This window comes from Telopea speciosissima, chromosome 7 (genome assembly GCF_018873765.1).
Source record: "Telopea speciosissima isolate NSW1024214 ecotype Mountain lineage chromosome 7, Tspe_v1, whole genome shotgun sequence".
NCBI classification, from domain to species: domain Eukaryota; kingdom Viridiplantae; phylum Streptophyta; class Magnoliopsida; order Proteales; family Proteaceae; genus Telopea; species Telopea speciosissima.
The window spans coordinates 60,696,045-60,709,101 of NC_057922.1; the positions used below are offsets into that span (position 1 = coordinate 60,696,045).

Below are 13,057 nucleotides of genomic sequence, written 5' to 3' on the forward strand. Positions count from 1 at the left end.
ATTAGGAGTATATTAGTCATTTGAAGGCAAACTTAACCAACACCTAACTAACGGAATGAGGTTGATTGTAACAACTAACTTAAACTCAGGGGTGGGGCTATATAATTTAAAAACACAGGAAGTCGTTTTGTATTTAGGACAAACTTTAGGGGGTCATAATATAATTTTTCCTAAATGAAGTCACTGAAGTAGAAAGGGTAAAACTATCTTTTCACTTTCAAAACTAATAGTTTACTAACACCATGAGTCATCAGGGGGTTATTTGTAAGGGTGTTTTGTTATTGTTTTAAACACCATGGGATGCATGTAATTTGCTCAACAAAAAAAAGAACGAATATGGATACGGATTACAAATAAATGTTAATATTCGATTCGAATCCAATCCCGTTTACATCCTTTCGAAGCCTTAAAATCGATTATAAAGTTTCGGCCCAATCCAAAGTCCAAAGACACTATGCCCCACTCTATTTCCATAGCTGGACTTATCCATTCAGTCTATTTACATGAATACCCCTATCTTTATTTAAAACCAAACTCGAAATCGAAGGACTAGCTCTCGCTCGGAACCCTCGGCCCTCGCCTACAATTCTGACACTCTCCAATTCCCTACAATCCCTCATATGAGAGTGAAATGATCACTTACCCACCTCCTTGGAAAGTATTTCCAGACAGTGGGTAAGTGGTCATTTCAACTCCCATGTGAGGGATTTTAAGGGAATTAGAGGGTGTCAGAATTGTAGGAGATAAAAGGCCTCCCTCATCTCGGCGACTACCACTGTTGCAGGACAAGCAGTCCAAAGAGAAACCCTACCCTAAGAATCCTGGAACAGAACTGAAGCCAAAAAGCAAAAGAAGAAAGAGAATGGATCGGTGAAAGGGAAATAATATGCAGAGCTCTTCCAGCTACAACAACAACATTAACTAGAATAGTAACCAGCAGGTGACGAGTATGATGGAGGAAGACGAGGTCTTGGATGAGACGACTGAGAGTTCTAATCTCGATGATCCCATCTCTGATGAACCTGATGATACTCTCATTGGTGGCGACAAGACCAGCGCTGACTATTACTTTGATTCTTACTCTCACTTTGGTAATTTTCCTTTTTTTCCCTGTCTGTCCTCTGTTGCTTTTGTTGTGTTCATTTCTTCTTGGGCTTTTGCAAGTGCCGGCTTCTTCTTTGAACTATTGAGGGATCGTAGACGTGCTTTCTTTTTTCTTCTCTATTATAATCGTTGTTGTTGTCAATCTTAATCTTCTTCTTCTTCTTCTACTATTACTACTACATCTTATTTGCGCAAAGTACTTTTATGTTTTTGTTCGTTACATTTCCTTTATTCAGTTGATCTCTTTTGTCTTTGGGCTTATGAATGGGAGGTTATTTGATTCGAAAGTATTTGCTTTTCAATTCATCAATTGCACTTTGAAAAACTTTTCCTTTCTTAGAAGTTGTCATGGTTTGATGAGTTTTCTAAGGCTCCTTTCTTATTAGCGAAAACTTGTTTAGAAGTTAAGCGGTTTTGTTTGGGTTTGAAGCCTTCAATTGAATGTGAAGTATTCCTCTCTTGTCATATTTTCTCTTCTGTGTGCAGTCGTTGCGAGAACTTATTTTCCTCTTCATTTGTTTGTTTACAGGTATTCATGAAGTAAGTATACCAGATGGGATCTACTGATTTGGGAAATTTGGATTTTTATGAGTTTAATGATTAATGAAGGAGTAAGATGGATTTCGTTTAATTGGTTATGATGGCCTATGATGGTGTTGAATTTCTTTATCCTCATTTCTCTGTGAGGAATTTATCGTTGGGGCAATGGTGTTTGAAACCTGTATTTCTTTTAATCTAAGTGTGATTGCAATAATGTTTTCTTTTTTTTTTTTTGTCTTTTCCATGCTAGGATGTTTCAATTATCATTCCATGGCTATATTTGTTGTTGATGTTATGCTTTCAGCCTTAATTACTGTTAGATGAGTCCAGGAATTGTCACAGGGAGTGTTCTGTAAACAAGAATTGTCACAGGGAGTGTTCTGTATGTTTACATCGTCCTTTTGCCGGGAACACTGCTAATGTATGAAATATTAGAGCGGAATGTTAGTTACCTTCACAAAAAGTCCTTTTAGATCATGCATGCACTTGTAGGTTCCACATAAGTTTGGCATTTTCCTATATCTAAATGAGACCGTGCAGCTCCTATTGCGTGAATATAAAAAAAACCCAAAAGGTCAAGGAAGAATACTATACCCCCTTTTAGGATGCTTAGGTGGATTTCATGTTAAAGAGGTTTAATACACTTGTTGCTGTAGGGGGGGGCTCGGGAAGTTCCCTTGCTATGTCATTGGGAGCAACCTGCAAAGTTCCTGATGGTCTACAATAGCTTTGGGTCTCCATTTCTTGTAGTCCATCAGCTTGCAAATAATTTGCGGGCAATTTTGAGTTTCCTTCATCTTGGAACTGCTATGTTTTGTGGATAATGCTTTGATGTTTACTTCTCTTTACCTGTTTCTATTTTGGAACTAAATGAAAATCCTAAGCAACAAAAATTCTTTGATTTCATCCTCATCTTGTAGGAAATGTTGAAGGATACAATCAGGACTAAGACATACCAAAACGTTATTTATCAAAATATTTTCCTCTTCAGGAACAAAGTGGTCCTTGATGTGGGAGCTGGGACTGGAATTTTGTCTCTGTTTTGTGCAAAAGCAGGGGCAAAGCATGTTTATGCGGTAAGTAGCCACTCCCCACTCCCTAAATCCAAAAAAAAAAAGTTACAGTAGGTGATTTGATTTATTGTTGTTGTTTCTAAATATTAAATGCTATGGGATTTTGGATCTGTCATTGATCCTTGGTCTCTTATGCCATTTAAATTTATTTTTCTTATTATCAATTTATTGTGATGCAAGTTTTTTATTTATGGATAATCCTCTCACTACATAAATTTGTATCTTGGTATCTAGGTTAAAGGAAGAATGTAAGAATAACTATTTTTTATGGAAAGAAAAGGTCATTTGTACCCCTTATCCTCAAATGTTTTCTATTTTTCTTCCTAAAAGAAATTGATAGATGATTATATGTAAGATACAGAAGTTGAAGGGATTGTTCTAATAACAGAAAATTCCAGTTTGTCAACTTCATTAACAGATTATAAGATTTATAACTTCTCAGTAAAATAAAAAACTGTTAAGACTGTCACATATAAGAACAGGTGGCTGGTTGCTCCCAAAATTAAATAGCTAAAAATGTTTCTAGAAGGGTTGTGTAATGTGTTTGAATTCTCCTTTATGGATGTATAAATGAAGTATGTTTATGTTGGGTCTGGTATCACTTCCACGTAGTGATTCTGAGCGTTTGTAATTATCAGCAGTGGATTATGTTTGGTGCAAGCTTCATTCTATGGATTAGTACCCCCCCCCGGACCCTGGTGTCCCTTTTCAATTTGTAGTAGTAAATTTAGAAGCCAAAAAATTGTTGCTTCTTAATCATGAGGGTCACAACCTCATTTTTTGTGAGGATCATTTTTGGTAAATGTTTATGTACTTCATGGTCTCTTGTAATAGTTGAAGTGCTTCCCACAAGAATCACTTTAGAAAATCAAAATTGTACAAGAAGCAGTCTTAGTGTGTACTTCTTGATGCACTTATCTTGGAGCCATTGTAATTGGGTTGAGCTAAAACTTTTAGTTTATTGCATAGTTCTATGTTTGTAATTGTTATTCTAAGTGCATATCTGGATAAAGCTTCTGCTGGTATTTGGAAAGGCGGCTCCAATGAAATTATTTCCTTTTGAATCTTTACTGCATGAAGTGCTAGAAGCCTAAGGGGGACATCTCAAGCTTCTTTGGCTAAGATTTCAAATGAAATAATTTTGTCTGATTCTGTTTTAGTGCTCTTCCCGCAGGATTTCTGCCTCCTTGCTTTGGCTGGAGGTTGAAGATAAACCCCCTCCCCTCAATGATAATTCCTCTTTGGTGTTTACTTCCCCCTTTTGCCCCTCCTTATTCATTTAATTCAATTTTGTCCTTTAATAATAGTTTGTTCCAAGTTGAGCCGTATTCTTTAAATTATAATACCCATCTTGTCCTTTCCATAGTTCGAGATCTGTAGTCAACCTAGATCTCGACCCATCTTATGTTATAATTTTTGTGGCTGTCTTAAGCTTTCAAAACAAAGCTTTCCAACCAAGTCCAAAATTGCTTAAATCTGATTTATATTGAAGGAGTTATGTACCAGACAAACTTTAATTTGGTGTGCGTGAGTGCTGTCAAAATCGCTCTGAATGAAAATAATTTTTTGGACATCAAAGCAAATAAATATTTTACCGCACTTTTGGTTTTTAGCAATGTTTTACTATATTAAGATTTATGGAATTTTTAGATCTGAGAAAGACACCAGCATTAGAAAGTTGAAAATTGTATCTACCGTCGAAAATCCAGTTTTTGTTCTTGAAATGGGAGTTGATTTTTTTTCCTTTTGGAATTTGATTTTTTAACTATTTTTATTGGATTCAAATAGGGGGGTATTTGCTTATTTATGAATAATATCTTAAGTAAAAAAAACATTTACTTAAATGATATTAGGCATAAATAAGTGTTTGTCTTGATTTCTGGCATAAGTTAGTGTCTGTCCTGGTTTCCCACTAAGTGAAACTCCTATTTGGATTTTGTTTTTGCAAAATCTGATAGTGCCGTTGTGTTTTAATGGCCTAAAATAGACTGTGAACCAAGTTTCAGACCCAAACTAGGTCTAAAACCCACCAAAACCAGGTTTCGAGTTGAAAAAAAAAAATTCACCAACTCGACCGAGATCTCGGTTTTTCCCAGGGCCGTGTTGGGGTTGAGTTCCGAGTTTTAGTACCTTGGTACTCCTTTCTTTTAGTCTACCTTAGTAACTCTCTCATAGCCTGGATATTTACAGTCCTGCCACTCCCCCTTGCAACTTCAATTTATTTATAGTTTTACCATTATCTTTTAATCATTGGTTGATATACATTTGGGTGGACCCATAGCAAATCCAAATAGGGTTTTCCACCTTTTTTCTCTATACTAGTCTACGTATTTGATGACTGAACAACTTCATGACAATTTTAAACCTCTTTATGCCATGAGCTCAAAGGCGGAACTGAAGTCTCTTGAGTGTTTAGGAATTAATATATAAACAGTTTATCGATTTCTCAATTAATGGGTTCAATCGTTTTGTAATTGTAGCAAAACACACTTGAAGAATACCAGAACTGAGAAGAGAAGAAGAAGAGATGAAAAGAAGAAGATGGGAAGAGAAGAGAACTATCAAATATGACTGTCTCCCTCATAAGGCTTGTATTTATAATCTGAAATTACAATGGAAAGGGGTACTCCTATTCAGATTAGGAATTCCTAATCATGATAGGATTCTAAGTTACAATAGGAAAATAACAATAAAACTAAGAGTAATAATTCAAAGTAAAACTAGGACTAGCAACTACGACTCATAAGTCAAACTCGAACTAGGAGTTTATAATCCTAAACACAAAAACCAAATCACTATTCATGTGAACAGTACGTCAACACTCCCTTCAAGCTGGAGCATTCAAATCACCTAGACCCAGCTTGGAACAACTTCGACGGAAAGTAGGTCCAAACAGTGACTTTGTAAATGTATCACCAAGTTGATTGGTAGTAGAAACAAAAAGAGTAATAATCAACTTCTTCAGAACAGCATCCCGAACAAAATGACAGTCAACCTCAATGTTCTTTGTCCTCTCATGAAAAACAGGATTACTTGCAATATAAATAGCGGCTTGATTATCACAAAACATTTGCATAGGCTAATTGATGGAAAACCCTAATTCTTGGAGTAAGGATTTGACCCACATCAACTCAGCAGTAGTATGTGCCATCGCTCAATATTCGGCTTCAGTACTGGATCGAGCAACAATGGTTTGTTTCTTGCTTTTCCAAGTAACCAAGTTTCTACCCACAAAGGTACAATAACCAGAAGTAGACCGTCTATCACAAAACATTGGCATAGGCTGATTGATGGGAAACCCTAATTCCTGGGGTAAAGATTTGACCCACATCAACTCAGCAGTACTATGTGCCATCGCTCGATATTCGGCTTCAGTACTGGATCGAGCAACAGTGGTTTGTTTCTTGCTTTTCCAAGTAACCAAGTTTTCACCCACAAAGGTACAATAACCAGAAGTAGACCGTCTATCACCATCAGCACTGGCCCAATAAGCATCAGAGAACCCAACCAGATTAGCATTTCGATTAGGTTGATAAATAAGACCTTTACCAGGAGCATTCTTTTGATAGTGCAACACACGGCAGGCAACATCCCAATGAATTTTCTTTGGACACTGTAAAAATTGACTAATAACCCCAACAACAAAGGATATATCCGGGCCAGTAACTGTAAGATAAAGAAGTTTACCAACCAATCTTCTATATCGATGAACATCTAAAAAATCCTCCTCTCATCGGATCCAAGTTTCTGATGAGGATCCATAGGAGTATTTGCTGGTTTGGAAGTAAGCATTCCAGTGCTAATCAGAAGCTCAAGGACATATTTCCTCTGAGACAAGCTAATACCTTTATTACTTCTCAAAACCTCAATACCAAGAAAATACTTGAGAGCACCCAAGTCCTTTATTTGAAAATGCTGATGAAGATATACTTTAACTTCGGCAGTACCAAAAGCATCAGTACCAGATATAATAATGTCATCCACATAGACGACCATCACTATCACCTTAGAATCCTGACGGCGAACAAAAACAGAATGGTCAGAGTAATACTGTGAGAATCCTACCTTAGTAATAATGGAGCTGAACTTATCAAACCATGCTCGTGGAGATTGTTTCAACCCATAAATTGGCTTGCGAAGCTTGCAAACTTTGGTAGAAGACTCCCCCTGAGCAACATACCCTAGAGGTTGATCCATATAAACCTCCTCTTGAAGATTACCATAGAGAAATGCATTTTTTATATCCATTTGCTATAGGGGCCAATCAAAATTAACAGTCAAAGAAATAAGGATCCGAACAGAGTTCAGACGAGCAACTGGAGAAAAAGTCTCAAAGTAATCCACACCATAGGTTTGAGTATAGCCTTTAGCAACCAGGCGGGCCTTCAATCGTTCAACAGAACCACCGGGATTGTATTTGATAGTATAAACCCACCGACACTTAACAAGATCTTTCCCAACAGGTAGTGAAACCAGAGTCTAGGTATTGCGAGATAACAAGGCATCCATCTTGGTGTCCATGGCAGACTTCCAACCAGGATGAGAAAATGCCTCATGGTGGGTGTGAGGAATAAAGTTAGTAGATAATGCGGAAGCAAGTGGGTGATAGTGAGAAGGAAGATGTGAAATGGTTACATAATGCTTAATAGGATAAACCGGTTTTTTAGTGCAAGAACGAGTACCTTTGCGAAAAGCAATGGGTAAGTCGATGGAGCCTTCAACATTGGAGGCAGATTGAGCGTCGGGCTGAGCGGCATCCACTGTATCACTAGGTAGTTGTGTGGCAACTGCTATATCACTAGGTAGGACTGGAACTGTAGTAACAAGATCTGTGGGTAATGTAGTAGGAGTGGGTATAGGTGGCTGAACCGTGGGAGCAGGTATAGGTATAGTGGTGGATGGTAAGGTTGGTGAACGATGTCGACAACGATGATAGACTTGAATTGGTGAAGGAACAGAAATAGGAACATGTATTGGTGGACCTAAAGGATCTTCATTGTTCACTATAGATGGTACAATGGAAGAAGGAAAATAGGGAGTATGTTAAAAAAATGTGACATCTGCACTAATAAATTGTTTGTTGGAAATGGGATTAAAACATTTATACCCTTTATGAGTACGAGAATAACCAAGAAAAGGCATTTAACAGACCGTGGAGAGAGTTTATCGATGGTGGGATGGAGAATGTGAACGAAACACACATAACCAAAAACACGCGGTAGAGTGGAAAACCAAGGAAGATCAAGATGAAGAATAGAAAAGGGAATTTTATTTTGTAAAACGAAAGGAGGCATACGATTAATAAGATAACAGGTCGTAAGAACGGCATCACACCAAAAACGTTTGGGGACATTCATGTGGATCATAATAGAACGGGCAACTTCGAGTAAGTGCCGATTTTTGCGTTCGGCCACCCCATTTTGTTGTGGAGTGTACGAGCAGCTAGTTTGGTGAATTATACCATGAGTGAGGCAAAAATCAGAAATCGCAGATTAGGTGTACTCCAAAGCATTATCTAAACGAAAAATTTGAATGGATTTGATAAATTGAGTTTTTATTTCTTGATAAAAATTTTTAAATACAATAAGAGATTGAGTCCGGTCCTTTAACAAATAAACCCAAGTGGAACGAGAACAATCGTCCACAAAACTAACAAAGTAAGAAAATCCTAACCTATTACGAACACAGACACGGACCCCAAATATCAGAATGAACTAAAGAGAACAATGAAGAACTTCTAGGTAAAGTACGAGCAGGAAAAGACGAGCGATGATGTTTGCCTAGTTCACAAGCCTCACATTCAAGGTGAGATGTGGACTTGCAACTAGGGACCATTGATTGAAGTTTAGGTAAGGATGGGTGACCAAGGAGTAGATGCCATTGCATGGGAGATGGTATGGTAGTAGATGTAGCAGTAGTGGAAGGTCTGGTGCCATCCAAGTAATATAGTCCATCGTGCTCAAGCCCTCCACCAATCTTCTTACTTGTCTGAAGGTCCTAAAAAACACAATAAGAAGGATAAAAGGTTACAGAACAGTTAAGGGATTTAGAAAGTTGACTAACAGAAACAAGGTTTAAGGATAATTTGGGAACATGAAGAACATGAGAGAAAGTCATGGATGATGTTGGAGAAACAGTTCCATGACCAAATATCTTAGTAGAGGATCCATCAGCAAGAATAACATTGGAGGAGGTTTAACGGAATTTATGGAAGAAAATAAGCTTGACTTACCAGTCATGTGACATGAAGCCCCTGAATCGATAAGCCAAGAAGTAGAAGAAGGGAAAAATACAGCATTACCTTTATAGGCTAGAGTGGCGGTAAAGGAAGAGGCAGATGTAGCTTCAAGTTGTTGGAGGCGTTTGACTAGTTGGTTGTAATCCTCACGAGACACAGAAGATGAAGTTGATGAACTCTGGTTCATGTCACTGTTAGGTTTCTCAGTAGTAGTGTTAGTGGTGGCAGTATTGGCTAGTTCATTCGCCCAATCAGGTTTTCCATGCTTTGCCCAACAAGTGTCAACAGTATGATTAGGTTTTCCATAATAAGTGCATTGGCGGGCAGATTTGTCAACATATTGAGTACCTGTACCTTGTCCATTAGATCCACGGCCACGGCCTCTAAATTGGCCACGACCACGGCCCCGTCCACGATTGGCAACAAACGTTGAGTTATCTTTAGGAGTACTGTCAGGTTAGCCAGACGATTAATACGAGAAAAAACTTCATTAACAGAAGGAACCTTCTCTCCAGTGCGTAGTTGACTCTTCACAGACTGGTAGTCAGGGTGGAGTCCAACAAGAGACATTGCAACATGGAACTCAGCTCTTTGTTGCTTTAATTGATCAAGATTAGTGGTCAAAGGCTGATGTCTTTGTAATTCTTCAACCATGCCCCTATAACTGGCAAAATAATCATTTAAGGTTTTATCTCCTTGTTGAAAGTTAAATAATTTCTCATAGAGATCATACATACGGGAGATGTTCCTTTCTTGAGAGAAGCTTTCATGTAAGCCATTCCAGACATCCTTAGCAAGAGAGTGAAACATAACATTCGAGGCAATAGCAGGCTCAACACTGTTCCATAGCCATATCTTGACAATAGAGTTTTCGCGCATCCACTCCTCATGAACTGTGAATGTGGTAGGATCTTTAGGATCACGATCAAGTGGATCATCTGTAATGTATTTCAGTTTGTCCTTGGCATGTATGTAAGCTTTAACTGCTTGGGCCTATAATAAATAATTTGAAACTCCTGAGAGTTTGATAGTGGTAATTTGTACTTGAACATTATCCGTTGGTGGTTTAGGATCAGCCATAGATGTAATTTATCAAGTCCAAGTAGTAACAGTAGCAGCAACCAATCAGCAGTAGTAGTAGCAGTAACAAGTGGGTCTCACTTAGAACCAGATTAGGGTTTGATAACCCAAAAGCGGTAGCAGTAACCAATCGGCAGAAATAGAGTATGTAAACCCAAGGTGGCAGCAGGGAATTGCGGCAGAAATAAGAACCAGCAGAATAAGGGTTGAAAGAAACCCAATAATAGCAGTAGTCAATCAGCAACAGTAGGATTTGAAAACCTAAGAGTTGCAGAGAAAATCCTATCGGCAGAGATAGGATGTAAATAAGTCTGTAAAATTCTGTACCTAAAAATAGATGTGATGGATCGATTGGAGTAAATAAAAGGCATCACTATGAAATACAACAGCAGATGAAAAAGGGCTTCACTTTGGATTGCAAGCAGCAGCACAATCGAAAGTAGTAGAAGAACTCAGAAGAAGGCAGAAGATATCTTCGAGTAGGTAATATAAACTAAAAACTGCAGTTGATCCTTTGCTTCAGGTATGAAGTAGCAGTAGAACCTTAGTTTTCTCTTGAAAACTTCATCTAGGGTGTAATTCTCAGAATATGCAGCATAGGGTGCTGCACCCTTTAAAGAAAATTGATTATTTAGAAGACTCTCAAACCAGTGTCGTAGATCACAGACAACCTAATGGTTGTGCTCTGATACCATGTAGCTAAACACACTTGAAGAATTCCAGAACCGAGAAGAGAAGAAGAAGAGATGAAAAGAAGAAGATGGGAAGAGAAGAGAACTATCAGATATGACTGTCTCCCTCATAATTTATAATCTGAAATTACAATGGAAAGGGGAACTCCTATTCAGATTAGGAATTCCTAATCATGATAGGATTCCAAGTTACAATAGGAAAATAACAATAAAAATAAGAGTAATAATTCAAAGTAAAACTAGGACTAGCAACTAGGACTCATAACTCAAATTAGAACTAGGAGTTTATAATCCTATACACAAAATCCAAATCACTGTTCATATGAACAGTGTCACGTGAACAATACTTCAACAGTAATCATATTGAACAGTCAGATTTTCCTTTCAAAAAAGGACCAAACTAATTTTCATTATCCAAAACCAAAACGTTATGTTCTGTTCATTTTAAATGATCGGTTTAAGTTTTGTTTAGTGCATTCGGTTCATTATTGGCATCCTTAGATGTGACCTTACCAGTGCATTCTAATACTTAATAATGATATATGTGTGAGTATGTTTTGTCTCGTAGTTTCTATCTCGCTGTTAAAGCAATTGGTGAAATGAACTTTCTCTATTGCAGGTTGAATGCTCCCAAATGGCAGATATGGCAAAAGAGATTGTGGAAGCCAATGGATTTTCAAATGGTGATTATTATTCCGGAAGCCTGTTGATAATTGTAAATATGTTCAACTGACTACTGTAGTGTTATTAATTATAAGTGTATTAAACTGACTACTGTAATGTTATTAATTATAATTATATTCAACTGACTACTATAATGTTGTATCCTTATTAATCCTCATAATTATATTTTTTGCACCTCTCCAGTTATAACAGTTTTGAAGGGAAAAGTTGAAGAGATTGTGCTGCCAGTTGCTCAAGTAGATATCATCATTTCGGAATGGATGGGGTATTTTCTGTTGTTTGAGAATATGTTAAATACAGTGCTGTATGCACGCGATAAATGGCTTGTAAGTCTTCTGTTCATTTCACATTGCATCTTTAGTGTATTATCTTTTGGTTGTTTTTATATGATTTTACCTTTTTGTAGATTAATGATGGAATTGTGCTACCAGACAGAGCTTCTCTATATTTGACGGCCATCGAAGATGCTGAATACAAAGAAGACAAGATTGAATGTGAGTCTATTCTCTTGCCCTGCATTAAAATTATGTCTTTATGTTTGTGTATCAAACACCTGTTGTTGAGTTGGGTCAACCCAGCATGGATGGGGTCACTTGCTGGTTTGTGAGTAAAATTTCACTTCATTGTGTGGCTTCACTGTCAGAATATGTTCCTTATTGCTTATTGTCCACCAAAATCATGTGCTTTTCAGTCTGGAATAATGTATATGGATTTGATATGCGCTGTATCAAGAAGCAATCCATGATGGAACCTCTAGTTGACACCATTGACCAGAACCAGATTGTTACAAACAGCCAGCTACTTAAGGTGGTGATAAAACTCTGCTCTTTCTTTCTTTCTCGTCACTATAACATGTTTCAGGTTTGATGATATTTTGCTTAAAATGTTGTGATTTTGCTTCCCCCAATTTAGACTATGGATATCTCTAAAATGGCTCCTGGGGATGCTTCCTTTACGGCACCCTTCAAGCTGGTGGCGGAACGCAATGATTACATCCATGCTCTGGTTGCATATTTTGATGTCTCATTTACGAAGTGTCACAAGTTTACTGGCTTCTCAACAGGTTAGTTAATAATTTTTTTGCCCCATTAGAAGCACTTTTGATTATCCTAAGTAGTGTTATAGCTCTAACATTTCTTCCAAAAAATTAAATTTCAGGGCCAAGATCAAGGGCCACCCATTGGAAACAAACAGTACTATATCTGGAAGATGTGCTAACCGTATGTGAAGGGGAGGCAGTGGTTGGGAGCATGAATGTGGCACCCAACAAGAAGAATCCCCGTGATGTAGACATAATACTCAAGTATTCATTGAATGGCCAGCGTTGCCAAGTCTCAAGAACACAACATTTTAAAATGCGTTGATTTGTGCTGTGATCCCCCATGACAAGAATACTAAGATTTTCTCTCTTATGTTGTGGTACTTTGTTGCCATAATTTGTAACAGTTGATTCCAAAGAGAGCTACAATTTTTTTCTTACATTATTTTAAGACGAGCAGCTGAGTGGCCCTATATGTAACATGTTCTTGTATTTTGATTGAAATTAATTCAAGTTGATTCACCCGAGTAACCCCATTTGTAATGCGATCGAAATTGAGCTGTAATTTATTTTCCCTGCACCTGGCCCCTTTACAAATTTTCCCACT

The 13,057-nt window shown here is 37.6% G+C and overlaps 1 protein-coding gene across 1 annotated transcript; it reads left to right on the plus strand.

Moving 5' to 3' along the window:
• Window positions 1-811: 811 nt before the first annotated feature.
• On the plus strand, window positions 812-12,981 carry LOC122669614 (probable protein arginine N-methyltransferase 1). Its single transcript, XM_043866411.1, has 9 exons — window positions 812-1,091; window positions 1,634-1,644; window positions 2,565-2,720; window positions 11,347-11,410; window positions 11,595-11,737; window positions 11,818-11,905; window positions 12,103-12,218; window positions 12,324-12,474; window positions 12,570-12,981. Exons 1-9 carry the CDS (start codon window positions 950-952, stop codon window positions 12,773-12,775), a joined length of 1,077 nt encoding a protein of 358 aa, XP_043722346.1. The 5' UTR covers window positions 812-949; the 3' UTR covers window positions 12,776-12,981.
• Window positions 12,982-13,057: the final 76 nt, after the last annotated feature.

Bases quoted from the DNA above. Each gene is read 5' to 3' on its own strand.
- LOC122669614 (XM_043866411.1), top strand. From the start codon at position 950: ATGATGGAGGAAGACGAGGTCTTGGATGAGACGACTGAGAGTTCTAAT. The intron at 11,411-11,594 runs GTGATTATTATT...GCACCTCTCCAG, and splicing joins AGCCAATGGATTTTCAAATG to TTATAACAGTTTTGAAGGGA. The intron at 12,475-12,569 runs GTTAGTTAATAA...ATTAAATTTCAG, and splicing joins GTTTACTGGCTTCTCAACAG to GGCCAAGATCAAGGGCCACC.